Source organism: Mustela putorius, unplaced genomic scaffold, assembly GCF_011764305.1.
Source record: "Mustela putorius furo isolate JIRA1106 unplaced genomic scaffold, ASM1176430v1.1 tig00003834_pilon_pilon_pilon, whole genome shotgun sequence".
In the NCBI taxonomy this organism is placed as follows: domain Eukaryota; kingdom Metazoa; phylum Chordata; class Mammalia; order Carnivora; family Mustelidae; genus Mustela; species Mustela putorius.
Window position 1 is genome coordinate 108,695,599 of NW_025421987.1, and position 20,583 is coordinate 108,716,181.

The window sequence follows — 20,583 nt, forward strand, 5'->3', positions numbered from 1 at the left end:
TTCATTTTTCATATCTTTAATTTTTAAAAGTAGTGATAAGGCATTAACAGCAACTCACACGCTAGGATCCTAAGTGTATCAGCAATATCTTCAGCACAGGTCTGTGGATTTGCTTCCTTATGTCAGAGTTTTTATTCTTATTAAATACTTCTAAGGACAATGTATAAATATAGTTGAGAGATTTTCATCAGATTCCTTATTTCTAGATACCTCAGGCCAGGATCAGCACCCCAATTCTGTTCTACTCCAAAACAACTCATTCTCTCTGGTTATCTAAGAAATCTCTCTCCCCTTCCCAGTCACCACTTCATTTACCCCAGCCAGCTGCCCTCAGCACGACTGGATTAGGAGGAAGTGCTAAGTTCTCAGCTCCACAGAGCCTTTCTAACCAGGCAGCTACTGACTATTTCAGGTTTCACATGGTCCTTTACTTGCACTACATCTATTTACTCTAGTCTCTCATTTCTTCTCTGCCTCTCTTCAAATGTTCAGATGAGACCCACTTCACTATACAAGTATCACTTTAGTTTTATTCCTTATAGACCACTGTTAAGAATAAAAGCCTCCATTTACAGCAAGGGCTCTGTGAAAAATGATTTTAGAGATCCAACTAATGCACATAAAAATGATTTTGGGAAAAACAGCTTATTTATAAATTGGGAACTGGCTACTTACTTGACAAGAACACCCATTGCTTACTGCATTCAGAAAGCATTAAAAATGAGCTGTACCTTGCCAAAATATAGCACCCGACAGAGATCCTTGATGATGCCTGGCATTTCTGTGATCTTTTCTCGGCATTCTTCAAACTGAGCGGCCACGCTATAGCATTTGCTGATGTGTCCACACACCTGCACACAACAAAACAGAGCAAAACAAGAGAGTTACATGTGCATTCCTTATTTAAGACAGCGGAAATCAAATCAGCAAAGATTCATGAATAATGTTTTAATAGTACATATGACGCTTCAAAATTGAAAAGATCATTTCTGGGGCACCTGGGTGGCTCAGCCTTGGGCTCAGGTCATGATCTCAGGGTCCTGGAACTGAGCCCCGCATCAGGCTCTCTGCTCAGTAGGTAGTCCGCTTCTTCCCCCACACCCCCACCCCTGCCTACTTGTCATCTCTGCCTGTCAAATAAATAAATAAAATCTTTAAAAAAAAAAAAGAACATCTCTGTTGAATTGCCAGTATTCCTGGTTATGATTATGATTTCCTACAGATGCAGGGATGGGAGCCAATGGCCATGCAGTGCATAGGCCAAAATGACTGTGGCCTATTTTTGCATGGCTGGGAGCAATGAATGATTTTTACATCTTTAAAGGGCTGCAAAGAAAAACCACAAAAATATGCAACAGAGACTGTATCTGTAGCCTGAAAGTTTGAAATTTTTACTCTTTGGCCCTTTATAAAAACTGTTTGCCAACTCTGGATTAAGGTATTTTTGTCCAACCTATTAACATTGCAGAATTACAATTCTATGTATACACTGCACTTCAAAATACAGGATGAAACTAAAAGGCTTGAACTTGATTGTTTTAAATTCTAAAATTTGCTGGCATTAAAAAAGGATCACATAAAAAGATGCATTCTACAATAATCTCAATGAATTCCTGATGGATTTTTCTATCATTCAATTATAAACTTAACAGAAAGAAAATAAACCAATTAAAACACTACAGCAGTGGGGGGAGCATATGGGTGCCTCAGTCAGTTAAGTGCTTGCCTTCTGCTCAGGTCATGATCCCAGGGTCTTGGGATCAAGCCCTGCATTGGGCCCCTGCTCAGTGGAAAGCCTGCTTCTCCCTCTCCTTGCCACTCCCCCTGTTTGTGCTCTGTCTGTCAAATAAATAAATAAACCGTTAAAAAAAAAAAACTATAATAGGAGTGGATTATTGAATCTGTATAAGACAATGAATGTTAGCTGAACCTGTGGTAATCTTTTCACAATATATGTAAATCAAAGCATCAAGCTATAATGCCCTAAATTTATACAATGATACATGCCAATTATTTCTCAACACAACTAGAAAAAAAGTATAAGGGATGATGGACAGAGATAAACAAGAAAGTTAGGGAAGGGGGCAGATGATAAAGGAAACAAGAATGGCAAAATGACAAATGTGTGAAACTGGGTGATGGAGACAGAAAGCTTCATTATATTATTCTCTAAGAAAAAAAAAATTAAGCCACTAGATCACAAGTAATTTAGTGCAGTACTTCTTAAAGCATGATATAGAGATCAACAGCATCAGCATCATTTGGGAATTTGTTAGAGAAGCGTATTCTCAGTCCTCCACCCCAGAACCACTGAATCAGAAACAGTGGGCAGCAGGGCGAGTGGAGGTTAGCCAACCACATTTTCATGAGCTCTCCAAGTGATCCTCATAGATGTTCAAGTCTGAACTACTACTAGTCAAGTATAACTTTCACAGAACTATACATGTTAGCCTCACCTGTACTGACATGTCACTTGGTTTACTAGAACGATTCAAGACAGCCACACAGCGACTAAAAGCCTCCTGTAACACCTGGAAAAAGAGAAGATCAGCCATTAATTCTACATTTGGACTTGAAGCCAGAAAAGCCTTTTCTTATAGGAATAAAATATTAAAAATCTTTTCATGTTAGATACTTGGTAAATAAAGGTGTTTCGCTTAATTAACATTTATTAAATAAACAAAGGATTACCATAAGTTTCTTTTTAAACATTCCCAATAAGCTAGTTTATAAGCTGCAAGTTTACCAATCTTGAATCCAATACTCTCCCATTCATATTATGAAATAAGGCTCCATTCTATTTTTAATTTTGACACTAGAATATGGAGACTATAGCATGTTATTTGCTGGAATAAATTAAAAGAAATTATATCAATTTCACTTATACGTGTTGAATTCTCTATTGACAAAAGTCATACTATGTGCCTGAACGAGCTTGAAGTGAAGCACGGAGAACATTCCACATTACCTCAATTCCATTCTCCCTTCTGAGCTCTTCAGCATTGAGGGCTGAGCAGTTGACAGTATGGAAAGCCAGCTCTGTAGCAGCAGGCAACAGTGGTGATTCTTTTGAGAAAAGGAGGTCATCTGAAGTTTCCATTGTTATAGTCCTAATTAGCATGGGGTATCCTGCATATTTATAAGGCTGTAAATCTGAAATAATCAATGGTTAGTGTTGGAAAAATGGCAAACAAAACAAAAACTGACTATTATGGTTTTAAGTTAATTCTAACACTATTTTTAGTTATGTTCCCTTAAAGAAAATGATAAAACATTTGACATTTTAAATGTCTCCTAATTCTAGTTCATAAAAAGAAATTAAAATGGTATTTCTTGGATCTTTCTTTTTCTAGTACACTTATTTGGCTCATTTCTCCAAAATGCTTCCACCAAAAATAGAGTATTTTCTGATACATTTACTGAACTTAAGTATGTAGTGGTTTGATCCTTCACAAAATATCTACTTTCTACCTTGTCCATGGGATTTTCTAACTTTTTACTTGATCACAGACAGCACAGACAAATCAGGATCCCACATCAGAATTAATTAGGTATAAATCCCCTTTGGGTAAGTGGGATACACAGCCTGAAAAAACATTATGACCTTGATAACAAACCAATGGTAAGCCACAACTACCACTCTTATATAGCTGTTAGCCATTAAAACACAACCAATGGTTTGAAAACGACTTCTTTAAACTCATTCTTATTAGTGGTAAATGTGATATAGCTAAATGTGTTCTGTTCAACTCATGCAAAAGTAAATCAATTAATCACTGCTCTCAAATTGCTAGATCCCCATGCTGTCCCCTCCAATAGTAAAACTGCAAGCCCACTTTTCTTCAATTACCCAACAGTCCTGCTTATGTCAAATCCCTACTGTCCTCCCTTCCTTCTCTCCTAAAATCATCCTACAGAGCAAATGGGTCTCCCACACAGCACTTCAAGCCATTCATTTCCCAAGCCAAAAAATAACTGCTGTCTTGAACTTAACTTCCCATTTCTAACAAAGCCTTTCAAGTTTACAACATACTCCTGGCTTTGTAGACGCTATTGTTATTGCAAATGACCCCGCAAACATGCCGGAAATTCCCAATAACCCTGTATTCTGAAATCATACCTATTTCTTTTAAAACAGTGTTTTTCAAACTGTCCCACAGGATCAGAGAGGGTTTTTGTGTTTTTTTTTAAATTTTTTTAATTTTTTTTGATTTATTTGACTGAGAGAAAGAGAGAAAGACAGAGAACATGAGCAAGGGCAGTGGCAGAGGGAGAAGGAGAAGCAGGTTTCCCACTGGGCAGGGAGCCCCATGCAGGGCTTGATCCCAGGGCTTGGGATCATGACCTGAGTTGAAGGCAGACCCTTAACTGAGTCACCGGGGGCCCCAGGATCATAAAGGAAATGAGAAGTATTAGAGAAGCATATGATCATGTGAAAAGTTTCTGTTGCGTTTTAAAGACCAGACCAGCCTTTAGAAGCTTTTAAAGTTATAACAGGCGTAGTCTTTTACTTGTGATTTGTGATTTAAAAACAACATGAAATGATCCTTAAATTCCAGATCCATTACAGATCTCCTTTAATGTTTGCTGCTTAATGGCTAAACACAAAAAACTACCCAAGTACCTCCACAGAATACAAATGTCCTTCAGGAAAGAAAAATGAAAATTTGCTGAAAATGTAAAATATTGAAAAACATAGGCAGAAAGTAGAAAGTATAATGCAAACAACATTTTGGGCCTTCTGACAGAAAACTACTCTTTCACTATATCTGAAATGCAATTCTAAGAATCTTTTGCAATAATAACTCTAAATCTATTGAAATATGCTACAGAAACAAGTAACCTTGTAGGGTTAAATGGAAGGTAAACTAAAATTTGAGATTAACATATGCCTTACCTTCCTTATGACGGTTGAAGAGGATACTCTGTGTTTTCAGAATTAAAATTATATTCTCTGGATCTGGTCCATCCACTATTTTTGCTGATTTGGTACATAAAAATTCATATGCTTTATTTACTTTTTCAAACATATCCTGTAATATGACCAAAAATAATTAACTTTTAGTTTGGAACATCTCAAACCACAACTTCAACAGAACACAGCTGGTTTGTATTTTACCAGCAACTTCTTTAGTTATTATTTTGTTTTTTTTTTTACATTAAGGAACTCATTCCAATTGTAATCTAGCTGGTATACTTGGAAGGTGAAATTTTCTCTCTCCCCGCCCCCAAATAGATTTTATTGATCTTAATACCATTACTAAAAAAATTCTTCACTGGGTTTATACCCACATTGAGTTCATACACATTAATGACAGTTTCTAAGCTATTGTAAAGACAGTTATAATAGAAGAGATACTATTTATTGAGTACTACAGCAGGCATTGTACTGAATATGCTTTACAAACATTATCTCATTTAAAGCCCCCAAACAGCCACATGAGGTATGTACAGTTATATCCTCATTTTTTAGATAATGTCAAATAACTTGTCTAAGAGCACAAAGCCAACTGGTGATGGGCTAAGACTTACACTCAGGTCTGACTCCTAAATTCATTCTCTTAAACTGTTCCAACACTGTATTATGTTCCTTGATCTACATGTTGATTCTTGTGTCAGGGTCATGTTGTTTTATTATTATAGCTTTACAGAGTATTTTAACATCTGGTTGGTTAAGTCTAGAAATTTAACACTGATTTCAAAAATTTCTTCCTACTTTGTTTTCTCTCCCAGATGAATCTGCACTGCTATCCATTTCTCAAAAAATTCCTAGTTTTTGATCAAAAAGTCTCAAATATATAAAAGCATTATCTTTTCAATACCAAGTCTTCCCAATTAGGAATACTATCTCTAATAAAAAAAGTATTAACCTTGAAATCAGTGAAAATTACTCCAAGTTTCTAGCAATAAACTACCAGTCTTAGTTACAGAAGTTACTGTGTGATTTCATCTTTTATGAATCTTTCTTGATATTTTAGTAAGAAGCTGGAAGAGGGAGGATCAGGAAATGCTGACACCTGTTAACTTCAAGTCTGATCCAAATTTTCTACTTTTTCAGGTGTCATTAGAAAAAAAAAAGTACTCACAGCAATTCATATGGCAATAACATCACCTACAAGTGAATTAAGTTCATCCACACTTCTGATGTTCAATTATTTATACAACTGTCCATTAGCGTTAATTCTCAGATGGGAGAAAATATCCAGAAGTTATGAGTCATAAGGGCAGTCCTTTTGGTAAACTGACGGAGGACCATTTATGCAGAAACCATGAGCACGTGGGCTAAAAGTTAATTTACCATACACTGGGCATTATATTATGAGGCAGATACGAGCAGAGGGAGTAAGTATATCTTTTGTCCATCTACCATAATAATAGAGCCAAAGAAAGTCAATCCGAAAGTCCCAACTCCAAAGGCAGTACATACCCTCCCTTCTGGATTCTTATCAGGGTGGTACTTCTGTGCAAGTCTGAAGTAAGCTTTTCTAATCTTGCTCTCATCATGCCTGTTAAACAGCAAAATTATTTTTTTAAGAGTAAGGTGCAAGAAAATATTTTGTATCATTATTTAAAAGAATACTGTAAGAACCTTACTTTTATTGTATATGATCATAAATTAGGCATCAAATTAAACCCAGCAAGAGTCAAGAAAGAATATTCTCTATGCTAACTTTACATCTAAAAGATAAAACCTCAATGTTCCCTATGGAAAGTTATCAATCACTTCAAATTACAAAACTGTATTTGAAAAATTAAAGTATGTTTTTTTCAAACCAATTTTTCAAAATGACACTTCAAACTCTGTAATATTAAGTAATTTTAACTATCAGCCTTGCCAAAAATACATAAATTCAGTCTATACTTGAGAAAATGTCCTATAAACCATTTTTCTCTAATGTTATATGTTCTACTACAAAATCATCTCTAATAAATTAGTGAAGTAAACCTGCATTCTTACACATCTGTCACTTAGTGACCTAAACATACTATTACCAAGTCTCTTTCTCATGTATAACACAAACTGTAAGAGGAAAGGCAAAGATGAGTATCTGAGTATCCACCATGTGTCAGGTATAGTGCCAGGTGTTTTGCAACAATTACTTCAATTAATAGACAGCGAAGGCTTACCAGCAAGGACAGAGAAGTGTTAATTCTGCTAATAAATGTGCAGTAAATGATAATCATATGGATACAGTTCCATATGGCTATTCCCATAGGTGTGTATACCAAATAAGCAAAAAAATTTAGAAGTTGTTGGTTTAAGAATTTCATCTTTGATATTAATATCCTAAGACAAGGCAGAAAGTTACTACTGAAATACTGAAAATAACTCACGGCCCCTGTCCTTGAGGGAGATTAAGCACTTCATAAGCATCATCTATTGACATTGTAGGTGGCTTCTTTTCTACTTCCTTCTTCCAGGCATCAAGTGTATCTTTTAGAAGCTTAACCTTAAAGACAGAGGATTAAAATTTGTATCTCTTAAAGTAAAACTATTTCTGAACGTAATTTTTAAGTTACAGAATTCTTGTGCTATATATATATTTAAACTGACATTTCTAGGCTATCCAATTACTACAATTATTGAAATACAAATAATCAAAATCACCTTCTTGGCACTGTTAAACAGCAAGGTATCTGCTATAGGGCTACATCCCTCTCTTTATCTTATGTGATTGTTTTTTAGAGCGGGTGGAGAGGCAGAAGGAGAAGGAGAGATGGAATCTTAAGCTAGATCCACAACTAGCACAGAACCTGATGCAGGGCTTGATCCCACAACCCTGAGATCATGACCTGAGCCAAAATCAAGAGTTGGACACTTTCCCGACTGAGTAGACCCAGACAACCCTCTTATGTGAAATATTTATTCTCTGCCAATTTTTAGGTCTTTATTTTTAATTGTTAAAAGTTCAGGAAGTACAGAAAAATTTGAAACTAGTAGATGAGACACTGCAGTAAGAAAGAAAGCAGTCTATGGTGGCATGCTTCTCAAGGTGATCTCATGTAATTCCCTGTAAGCTGGCATTCAAACAAATCTAAGGGATAGTAAAAACAAGGGAGTCTGGATAGTAGGTCAGAAGAAGAAAGCTAGTATTTATGCATGTCTCTATGCCAAGGAGCTAGGTGCTTTACAGACTGTAGCACTGTAGCAGACTAAATTCTTTTATAAAATTTCAATAATACGTTAAAAAACCATTCAGATTCTGAGCTATAGCTCAATGTTTCTCACTTTAGAAGCGATGGAACTGGATTCAGTCCTAGGTCCCCCTAAAAAACCCATACTTCTCTATTACTTCATGCTGAATCCAGACCAAGTGGCAGAGACACCTGTCTTCATCTGGTCGCAGTACTGTAAAGAGGCAGTGTCTACTGGTATAAACAGAATTGTTCTGAAATCTTTTGTTGGTAAGGATGATGGCATAACCTCTGCTACAGTAACAAACCAACATGGGCACCCAGGCTTCATTCCAGGCTTCCAGTAGATATTGAGGGGCTCAAGTTGGAGAGTTCCTAAATGCAGTGCTGTATAAATCAGCAGGTCTCACTTAGTACCTCCTATGTGTGCCAGGAATTATGCTATTTTTTAATATGAGTTCTTAATTTGCCCAACCACATGAGATAGTTGCTATTAGTAATAGTAGTACTATTACCCTAACTGAGGCCTAGAAGAATCAAGCAATGTTAAACAGACCTATTAATGGCCCAACTGAGACTCAATCCCAGACTGCCTAACTCTAATATCTATGAGCTTACTCAGTATGCTATAAAGACAAGTTTCCACCAAGCCATTACAGTATATGATTTCTTATATATATGAAATTATGTTTATATTTGTCAAAAAGATAGATTGTAAAGTTCTTAATAATTTCTCAAAAAGTTATCTTTCAGTTTGAGATTTACCCAAATATATTGAACTATACTCAGAGATGCATAGTGCTTAAGGAAGGGGGAACAATAAGGAAGCTATAATCCTTACAAGAGGAGGAAAAAATATCCAGAAGTGATTAGAGGCTATTTTTACAGTTTGAGAAGGCACAAAATAATCTACTGACTTACTGGATCTTTAATGGGCCAATCAGGAAATCGGAGTGTATCACAAAGTTGTTTGAGGTAATAAATATTACAAAATAGTTCATTTTCTAGTTGTGGATAGTTGATTACTGGGATGGGACAATACTGATAAAGTGCTCTTGTGTTACTCTGAAGACGTGGTGTGAAATCAGCAAGATGGGCAGCAATCTTCTCTATCATGAGGCGCCTGCAATTACAAAAATCTCCAAGCATTATGAGGGATTATTTCAGTGGGGAAAAAAAAAAGGTTAAGACAGGTAATCATGCACAATAATAACATGGATCTTCTTTAGAATAATTCAATTAATGGCCTAAAATTAAGTGTTCAAAATACATTACTGAGGGCATTCTAAAGTTATTGTGTAAAAATCCTCAATTGATACAAACTTATTTGTAGTACTTATCTATAAACACAACTATAGAACAAAAGGCTGATATTCCCAGTCCTTTCAAAAATCAGTCATTAGAAGGTCAAATGGTATGGCATCTGCATACACAAGGCATGAGGGCATAACCAGGGGACTAAGTTTCCCAGCACCCCAAAGAAACCCACTACATGGTATTTATTTTAGTTAACAATCTGGGCTCTGACCTTCAGTTCAGCAAAAACGTGATGTGATTAGTACACAGACAGTTGTATCTTTTAGAAAGGGACTCATATTAACCAATCAGAGGAGAAAAATATTAGAAAGAAAAACTGTTGTAAGACTTTTCATATTCCTATTCATTTATACCCAGTGAAAAACAGGACTGTCATACAGAACATATTCAAGTTGGTGCCTAGCACATGCCAAGTCCACAGGTCAACCTAAGCCAAATGATAAAGAGCAAGTGGCACCGTAAGTGTGAAGTTAGCCAAGGGAATGCATAACTGACTCAGAAGATCAACTGCCATCTAGCTAAGAGGACTGAGTGGCCTTGACATTTGATCTACAAAGTGTAAACTCTTTTCCACAGCCTGTCTGGATGCTGACAACTGTTTCTGTGCCTCTACTTTTTCTTTTCCCCCTACAGGACATTCTTTAGGAATGCTAACTTCCACATTAAGGTCAAAATAAGCTGACTAGGGGGCCTCATTCTATAATGATTTGGGGTTATCTTTGGTGCGATCCATTCGACATAGGCATAGTTTTTAATGAGTGGAGTACAATTCTATTTCCAAATACCAAGGAGGTATGTCTTGATTTTATCTCCATATATTCCTTATACATACTGCCTAAAATTCTACCAGTTCTATAAACTGGTTTAAGAATCACCAGTGGTTAATAGGCTCTACCCTTATATAAAGCTCTATTAAGGTAACAGTAACTTTGTCAAATCATGTTAGAATAGAAAAAAGCTTACAGCCCAGTCTTATCAAACTCATCACCGATTTGGCACCAATGACTACTGTAGCTTAGATCATGTAGCTAGTTAAAACAGTTCTTTTAACAGAAGTCAAACCAGATGGCAAGATGCACAGATTCTGAGTATAAAATGCAGTCAATGGGCTATTTACCTCATTTCACTGCTCCAGATTGCTTCTGGAGTATCAAATTCTCCTAGAAAAATCTCAGAAAACTTTTCAGGCTCATAATTTTCTAAGTAACAAACCATTGCTTCTGGAAGGATGTGCCCAAGTATACTTCTCTGAAAAATATCTTGTCCTTTTGTCTTTAAAACAAAACAAGACATAGAAACACTAAAGTTATCTTTCAATTTTCTAATAAATGAATTAGGGTTAGAGAACATTTTAAGAAAACAACTGGAACAAACTGCTTTTATGCTTTGGAAATTAAGATGAAAACATGGCAAAATGTGAAGGGGAAGATGTCTGATATTAACTGGCTTTGGCATGAGCTCCCAAGATAGAATTAACATTTGCTGGGCCTCCAGCAGTCAGGTGTCAGGTGTTGCCAACAGTTACTTAGGACAACTGGCTTAGTTATACAGGAATGGAAAACACAAGGAGAAGATCCCACTAAAGATTTACATCAATTCAGTGTTATGCTGCTGGTTACAATTTTCACCTGTACCTGCTTCTGTTTTCAAAAACAAGTAAGTCCAGAAAATCAACATCTTAAAGTCAGTCCTCATGAAGTATGGCTATTTAGATGGAGAATATCTACTCAAAGTAATTATAATTAACTATTTTAAGGACTTTATATTCTCTGGCTGGCCAAATGTAATCAGGATAATGACCATACTTTATCATACTAAATTTTAAAACTCATTTCTTTACCTGATAGAAATAAAATGCTAAGGACTAGAAATAATTTTCTTTTCTCCTTCTAGGCAAACTGATATTTTATTTCTCTAAGATCTGACAAAGACAAAGAAAAAACCCAGACACAGTTTTACCACCTAGTGCCAGGACAAATTAGATGATAAATACTTGCAGGCTTTTTGCTAATAAAAGCCATAAATTCACTATCCATTACATTTTAGGAGGAAGAAATGCTTGCTTTGTTCTTTAGACTACTATTACTAGGTAATTCCTGTACCCAGAGTTTTGTCACACAGTTTATTCAAAATATTGTTAGGTGAAATGATGTATCATTTCTCATGTTATAAAAATTTGGAAAAAAGATTACATACTCATTAACTGCACAGAAAAAAAAGGGAAAAAAGAACGTTGAAGAATGCCTAATGCTACAGTACAGTGGTAGCGTTAGAAGCAATTTTTTAAAAAACTTTCTTAATATTCTCATTTTCTATTTGTATAAAACTGTGGAAATTATATTGCCATGGCCATCTCTTTAATAGCATTAGACAGATTATTTCCAGGGCTTCACTGGTTTCTCTAGAAAACATGCAGTTTGAACTAGTATCCACTGTTAAAGTGGCATAAACATTCCTTGATTAGTCACCTCAACCGTGGTCTGGTTTTGGTTTATTTTTATACTCTCAATAAGATCTGAAAATCAATGCTCCATGAAAACCCTAACAAAATTTGAAACATCCTTTAGTTATGTTTTGACAATAAATATAAGGTTTCAAGTTGCAAAAGCTATCTGGATGAGTCTTATCTTTTTTGGATTCCTATTTTTCTTCCTCAGTAAAAATGGAAGGACACTTGAGAGTGCCTGAAAAATTAAGCAGCTTCAAAAGAGAAACTTGGCACTTCTGCCACCTTGTGATCTGAACAAAAAGAAGACTGATGTCTTAACTAAATTTTAGCTGATTATATGAGATTCAGTTATACACTCAAGTATTTATGAAAATTATTAATCTAAATTTCACACAAAGTGAACAAGTTATAGTCACAGTGTCAAGTTATAATTCACATCTAAAATTTTAATGTTAAGTCTAATGGGCAACATTTATTTTCATTAAAAAAATTACCTTACGAGTGAACCATGAGAGACTATGGACTCTGAAAAACAATCTGAGGGGAATGAAGTGGTGGGGGGGTGGGAGGTTGGGGTACCAGGTGGTGGGTATTATAGAGGGCACAGATTGCATGGAGAACTGGGTGTGGTGCAAAAATAATGAATACTGTTATGCTGAAAATAAATAAATTTAATTAATAAAAAAAAATTACCTTACAACTTTCTATGTACAAGGTAACACAAGGCATGTGAAAAATGAGTTAAACAGTACCTGCCCTCAAGTGCTTACATTCTAGTAAACATACACAGCTCGGGGAACTTAAGTGCTAAGATAGCTTATCCAGTGGTAAGTTATATATTCAGAGGATAATCTGACTTACCTCCTCTGACTTGAAAGCCTGTTTGGTATGCGTATACTTCAAAAATCTAGGGGAAAAAATGACCTGTCAGACATAGGAACTGACTTAAATTAAGTAACTTTAGCTTTCTAAAGATCAGATTTTTTTAATAGATAAATAAAAACCGCAAAATACATATTCCTAAATTGTTTAATTTCTAATTAAAAAAATTAAATAAATTAGGAAGATTTTAAAATTACAGTCATAGTAAGATTATGTAATAATATGAAAAATCACCCAATTTGAAGAAAAATCAAAATGTAAAACTGTATGTGTAGTATGAGTATAGTTATATTAAACACATATTATTAGAATTGTATGTATTATAAAAGATGGTGACAAATTCTTCGGTTAGATGTGGTAAAGTGGCATAATTCTGAGTTATTTTTTTACTCACTCTAACTGCCAAATTTTCAGACATATAGTTAAACAGCTTTTATAATGAAAAACTTAACAAAAGCAATGATGTACTCACAAAAATAATCAATTTAAAAAAATCTATCCCTCTACATTTCAAATAACTTGAAGATTACCTTTAAAGTTCTTACCGAGCAATAGGAAGCACATTGGAACCTGTATACATCATGATAAAGAAAAATACTCCACTAAGATAAAGACGAGGTAACTGTGGGTTATCTTGCATGATATGGTGTAACAAAATCGCAACCTTCTCAACAAGGATAGGGTCAAAGGTCAGCAGTAGCTAAAAAAATAAATTGTTTTTGTTACCAGATTATTAAAAAAAACTTGCAATAACATCATTTACTTTAGGAGTATGTATTTCATGTGCTGAAGTTATAGTTTCCTTTCTGTGAGTTATAAAATAAAAACTGTGGGATTTAGTAACTCTGTTTGTCTACCAGACTCAATAGATTTGAAAATTAGATCATTTTACAGCTTAATGCACAGACAGTAAAACACTGAGAACTGATGAAAACTTATTCAGAAAAGGCCCAAAGACATGGGAAGCTATGTTATCATTACAGATAAAACTGTTTCTTATGCAGGATTCTTTCAGAGTGGACTTCTTTGTTAATGACAAAATAAAAAGGAAAAGTAGCTATGCTTTGGGTTAGTTTCAGAACAGAAGCGTTCCCTGAAGACTACCTGAGAACTCAAGGAGCAGAGAACTGTCAGTGCACACTAACAGCACTGAAAAATAGATGTCCAAATGCAGGTAGAGGGCAAACAGGTAACGGAATACCAGTAGTACTTCTACTGCCAGAAAGTACCAAGAGAGGAGGTCTCTAGAAATTTGAGCTAAGAGTACTGAAGAGAGCACCTGGGACCACCATAATGAATCCAGGCTATTAAAAAAATCATACAGAGTTGCTATGAATAAACAACTGACAAAGATATTTGGTAAGTTTTATCTTAATATAGGTAGCATCTCAATTTTCTATAAACACTTCACAAGAATCCCCAACAGTGGGCCAAATTCTACCAGTAAAAAAACTGCAATAACGAGTAAATTCTGGCTCATATTAGGAGGTCAAAGTTGTAGACTCTGTTCTAAGACTGAATTGCTATATGTCTTTAAGTAAATAATTTGGATTTCTCTGTGTTTTGGTGTCTTTACCTTTTCAATGAGTTATTTAGACTGAGTGTTTAGTACTATGCCATATTTTACAAAGGAAAAACTGAGATACAGTAGCACAGGATTTTCCCTAGTTTAATAGCAGTTGTAGTTCAAGACTTGTTATATCATTTTAAAAAATATATAGGAATTAGGAGGCACAAACTCAGAATATTTGAAACTGACTATACCAGAAAACCTAGGACATTCACTCAGATACTCTCTAAAAATTCTGAAGATGTTACCAAAAAGGTCAAGCCAGTGATTGCTCTTAAAGTCAAATGAAGTACAGAAATTTGTACCAACCAATGTAAATAGCATGTTCCTAAAAACTACTATAGCTGCCTGTGTTTAGAAAGATTACAATCTCCCAGAATGTGGGAAATTGAGGAAAAATAAAAAGAGCTTCAAAAAACATTTTTTGAACTCAGCATAAAAGATATAAGCAGTATAAACTATTAAGAACAGATAGGCTGGGCGCCTATGTGGCTCGGTGGGTTAAGCCTCTGCCTTCAGCTCAGGTCATGATCCCAGAGTCCTGGGACTGAGCCCCACATAAGGCTCCCTGCTCAGCCGGGAAACAACTTTTCCCTCTGCCTGCTACGCCCCTACTTAGACTCGCTCTCTCTCTCTCATACAAATAAATAAACTCTTTAAAAATAAAAAAAAAATAATTTTAAAAGATGGACTCTTTCCCTCCAAAGCTTCATGTTACCCCAACCATATCTCTTAGAAGGTTTTTTTTAGTCATTCTTTCCTGGCCTGAAATTCAACAGTGTTTGCATTTACCTCTTTCTTTCCAGCTTCCTAAGTCTTGGGAAAATACTTGAGAGAGGTAGGCCTTTACCTACATGCCCAGAATAGAAAACAAATCCTTCTCTTGTATCACCCCACATACAGTTGTATAATGCTCCAGACCGGAGTGGGTGGTGGTTCCAAGAAACAGTAATTATAGCACTCTTTCATTTAAGCAGTGAAACAAAAAGGTCCATACAGAAAAGCATACACATTTTGAAATGTTGATATACTTAAATAACAGAAGTTGCAGGGGTGGGGGGATTAAATAGGGCACTGTCACTGTTGTATTTCAGAGGACAGTTTTCATTATCAGTGACTTACACAGGCACTTGCATATTTATGAATGTAAAAATACACGAAGTAATTCTTTCCCTTCTCACACCAATGTACAACTGTACAAACAGAAGTTACTGCCATATACTTCAAAAGCCACATCATGCATGGTGAATACAAAAATGAGATTTAGGGGTGCCTGGGTGGCTCAGTCAGTTAAGCGTCTACCTTCAGCTCAGGTCATGATCTCAGAGTCCTGGGATCAAGTCCCACATTGGGCTCTCTGCTCTCTGCCTCTCCCTCTGCTCGTGCTCTCTCTCTCAAATAAATAAAATCTTTAAAAATAAATTAAAAAAGAGATTTAATAACAGATAGGAGGGAAACACTGACCTAAAATCTCTGGGACCTGACTTATTTGGATTTAATGTGAATCTGAATAGCATAATTCTAAAAAGCAGAATAATAAGGGGAAAAAAGGAGAAAAAATACTTTAGTATATCCTATGTAATTCCAACTCAATGCGCTGGACTGGTTGTTATCCATGAAAACATTTAACTGAAAAGAGTAAAACTCTAAGGCAAGCTGGCAAGACTGCTATGATTAATTACTTGGAACACATGTCCACTTCTGTGGCCTACTGGTGTGCTTCCCAGGAGTCCTAACTTCAATGGTATGATTTGAAGAATGCATAATAAATAAAACCTTCTGAGAGTAATTCTGGAGTCTGGAAGCTTCCTATGTTTAGGTTCTTGGATAGACAATCTTCCATAGTGTATTCAGAATATTGACTCAATTAGGACTAAGTGAAATAAATGTAAATCAGGGTTGAGGTTTTTTATAAGTGGAATACACTACAATAAAACAAAAACTAGGGCTCATGCCAAAATTGAATAACGGAGAATGATTCTTAAAATACTGTTCCTAATTTGGTAACAGAAAGGTAACTCACCTGAATAATATGGGGAAGGCAAGCACTGTCTGACAGCAGTCTTTTTACTCTGGGTAAAGGGCGAATGATGGCATTATCTTGATCCCTAGAAAATATTTTCTAAGGTCAACATTTAATGTATTTAATAAAATTTGTATGTGCAGAGGATATGACATTCTACTAGGCACAAAGCATGTTACCTTACTTTTTTGTTAATGAAGACTAAGCTCTCATACAGCTGGGAACATGATTAGGTATTTTGGTTTAAATCTATTTGGCTGTTTAATATGACTTCATTTCCTTCCATAAGATTTCCTTGAAAAACAGTGCCCTAGAAGAGCCAAAGACTCTTATTTATTATTTAATTGATTAAACTTGGTGTTGTCCAACACACTGTCAGAGGATATTTCCCCCCAAAGGGCATATCAAACTTTGTCACATAAATTTAAACTTTAACTACTCTCAGTATTTTCCACATATAGCTTTAATTTTAATGTTACCTTCCTTCTAAATGCTAACTGTATGCTTTTGAGTCTGATCTGAATTTTAAAGATAACTGGCACCATAAAAGCCTTAAGTGTTATGAAACTGATAATTTCTCAGTAACTTCCATCACAAAATGTCTCTAGTAGAGTAATAAACAAAATGATACATACGCAAATATTCTATAAATATCAAAAGTCCACGCAAAAGTTATAATTATTATTGAATAACACATTCTCACCTTCACTTGTCAAGTGGGACAAGATAGGGCCAAGATGTGGGTTTAGACTCAAGTTCTATACTAAGAGTAGCTAACCTGACAAAGAGCCAGTGGCACTCACCATTAGACTGCAGCAGACTGAAGTATGTTTACTTCAAATGTTCATATTTGATTCACAGGAATGTGACAATTGTTACTGTTGCTAGAGTGCAGCTAGTAAGTCTCAATTTGGTAACATTATTTGAAGTCTCCCAGAGAAAGCCACTTTTTAGTTACCTTTTCAATATATTTTGCAAATAATTTGTGTGTTTCAAAAGCTCCAAAACTCAAAGCAGCATTCCCTCAAGGTCACAAATGGAATTATCTTTGCTCTAAATCACCAGGGTTATCCCATGTTGCTACTGAGGAAGCTCCCATAAAAATGGAGAGAACAAGATATTTCAGAGTCCCTGTTAACCATGGAAATGTTCAATTACATTTTACCTGCTTGGAAAATATCCACACATTGTGATCAACATGTTCAGTATAAGGGTAGCAAGGTCAGTTTCATTTAGCACAGCCTGTCCACTGGCTAACAGACACCATTTAAGCTGAGGTATTGCCTGAAGTGGTCGCCATCCATCCATGCCTTGAGCCCAGCATCTTGTTTTTGCATTTAACATTCCTTTGGTCCATAATTCTTGCATCTAAATCAATGGAAGGAACCATTACTACCAACACAAACGAAGCAAAATGAGATTTGCTAAGGTTTTCTATTTTGTAGTAAATACATGAATGATGGTAATTAACATCCAAGTCAACTATCAAAAAAAAAAACAGTAAACTTTTGTTGACAAGTCTTCAGGAACCTGAAATATGTTACTAATATAAGAAAATAACCATTGAGTTTGCCAACCTGCCTGCAGAGCATAAAGAACACTGGAAAGAATGAAAACAGTAGGCTGAGTGTAAAATGACCAAGATATATACAAGCAGAAGGCTTGGTCTTCTATAAAACTATCTTCAGCTAAATTCCAAATGAGCCTGGGAGGCCAAGAACAAATATCAGCAGATGTTAAGATGGAAATTGCCCCTGGATTGCACTGGAAATTTTCAATGAATTTCAGACTGCATATTAAAATTTACCTATTCATTCCATATAGAAGCATTATAGTTTGAAAAGCCTTAATATTTATAATATCTTATAATTATTAATGTAGCAATTGCTATTATTACTTTAAAGTTCATTAAAAATCTAAGTGCTACCTCTGTAACAACAGCCTATAAACAACAAGGTTTGAAGACAGGGCTGTGTCTGCGTCTGCATATGTGGTCCTTTATAACTGCAAGCCAGTTAATCCTTCATGTAGAAATTGCATGGCAGAGCCCCTGAAGCTGATGACAGTACTTCCAATCATAGTTTAAAAATACTCAACATCTCTTGCTATGTGTGCTAAGCAGGAGGGCCTAAGAAGAACAAAGACCATCACAGAAAGTTCCTCTAAAACACCAACCTCATGAAATCCATATGGGCCACTCCTTTCTTTGTCTGCATTGCCAAAGTACCATTCCTTTTCACTCTCTCTTTTCATATCTGGAGCAGCTTCGATTACATTGCTCTAAGTTTTAAAAAGATGTAGTTATTTTTCAAGGCAGAAATCTAAGGGGGCAGATATCATAAAAAAGTAACACAGTACTAACTTTCTAGGTTTATATGCCCTTGAAAAAAATCACCTAAATTTCAGGTGATCTTAAGAGTAAAGTATTAGATGTCCAAGTGAGCAGTCCAAAAAAGCTATTTCCCTACTAATAGGCATTTGAAATAAATGGTTTCCTAAACTCACTTGGCAGTCTAAACTAAATTCAAAGACATCTGCATTCCCTATGGTCATTAATAAATTTTCAGGCCAGTAAAATTTTAGTAGCAAAGAATATTATAAATAGCTACATAAATAAATATAACATTAACTTTAAACCACAATGCTGAAAATATTCGAGTTCTTTTGAGAGAAGAAAACTCCAACTAAAAATTTCAATAATCATCTGTGATTGAAGAGTTAAAATACTAAAAGTAAGGTTTTTAATGCTTTTAAACACTTTCAATCTACTTCCCTCCCTACAGTAATTCTTATAATTTTATATATCAATATTTATGAGAACCAAAGATAAAATTTTTATGTAGTTAGTATTATTTTATTAAAACAGGTTTTTAACTACCCTCATAATTACTACTTATGATTAGATTCATATAGAGAAGCACAGCAAAGTGGTTAAGTCCTGAGAATCTGGGTTCTAACTCTGGCTCTATTCCATAATGGTTGGTCCTGGGTAATATACTTGGCTTCTCTGTCCTGCAGTTTTTCCTCTTCTATAAAATGGGAGGGCCACCAGGGAATTTAAAGAGTTAATATATCATGTATTCCAAAATAGTACCGGGTATACTGTCATGCTACAGAAGCATTACAATTACTATTATTTATACCTGATAATAGAAAATGGCATATTCTAAATATTTGAATATCACTTCTGTACATAATTCAGCCAAAAACTAACATGGAACATCTCCCCAAACCAGGAGATTAAACAAAACCAAAATGTAACACCAAAAAAATCACTAGTTAACTAGGTATGGATCTCTTCTACTAGTTAGGTACTGAAAGTTAGCTTTCAGTAGAGACCTGGAGCTCTATCCTCTTACTGTCTGGTTTCAATAAGGCCTCCAGATTTCTAAAGGCAAAATATATTTTCAGTGGCTGTTAATGCTATAAGTTCTAATTACATAACTGATAAATTCAGTTTAAATCTTACAGATTGCACTGCCTCAAAATAAACCACATTAGAAATACAGTTACTTTAAAAGACAAAAGAGACACTTGAAAAATAAAACTGGATCAACACTGTCCATTTGAGATTGTTCTTATGGTGATTTTAACTTTTACTGGCCACATTCAGGGCCACATATACTGACACATTTTCATGTCAATTTTTAGGATTCTTTTTGTGAAATCTAGATAAGTATACATACTTGCAGTGGTACTGTAGCTCGGCTCACATGGAGATGTGCAAGGGTAAGCAAGTCCACAAGGATTCTAATTCCATTTGAATCCATGAGATCTTTAACATTTCTCTGGAAGGCAAAAATACTTTGACCTAACTGAAAATTTATCTTTCCAATAGGTACTATTACAAAAAGACTCTCAAAGAAGAAAACATTTAGGATCTCTTTGGAAAAGTTGACATACAACTGATATTACTTAAGTGTTTTCAGGATTTTGTGTTCAACAAACATGAATTTAGATAAATGTGAAAAGGCCAAAGCAAAGAGAGAGCATAAAGAATTTTTACTTAAACATATTCTGAGCAAATAAAAATAAAAATAAACAAAGCCTGGCAGGAGCAACACCCATGATAAATTCTCTGGTTCTTGAATTATCCAGCATTTTCCTAGATTTTTTTTTGTTAATAACCAGATTATCATATAATCAGAAATAAAATCTGGTATATTGAAAAACCTTTTAATGTTCCAGTTCTTATAAACTTAAGAT

At 35.1% G+C, this 20,583-nt stretch overlaps 1 protein-coding gene across 2 annotated transcripts in view; it reads right to left on the reverse strand.

Annotated features, from left to right (window-relative positions):
• The window catches only part of DNAJC13 (DnaJ heat shock protein family (Hsp40) member C13), a 124,810-nt gene that overhangs the window by 31,825 nt on the left and 72,402 nt on the right, over positions 1-20,583 (reverse strand). For both annotated transcript variants that reach the window (XM_004762502.3, XM_004762501.3), the window contains 14 exons: positions 20,064-20,165; positions 18,553-18,657; positions 17,543-17,745; positions 16,378-16,462; positions 13,330-13,484; positions 12,764-12,809; positions 10,571-10,725; positions 9,058-9,259; positions 7,336-7,451; positions 6,428-6,506; positions 4,898-5,033; positions 2,969-3,153; positions 2,457-2,531; positions 732-851 (listed from right to left, as the gene is read on the reverse strand). In XM_004762502.3, coding sequence (XP_004762559.1) covers positions 732-851; positions 2,457-2,531; positions 2,969-3,153; positions 4,898-5,033; positions 6,428-6,506; positions 7,336-7,451; positions 9,058-9,259; positions 10,571-10,725; positions 12,764-12,809; positions 13,330-13,484; positions 16,378-16,462; positions 17,543-17,745; positions 18,553-18,657; positions 20,064-20,165 — 1,764 coding nt within the window. The remainder of the gene's footprint in view (positions 1-731; positions 852-2,456; positions 2,532-2,968; positions 3,154-4,897; positions 5,034-6,427; positions 6,507-7,335; positions 7,452-9,057; positions 9,260-10,570; positions 10,726-12,763; positions 12,810-13,329; positions 13,485-16,377; positions 16,463-17,542; positions 17,746-18,552; positions 18,658-20,063; positions 20,166-20,583) is intronic.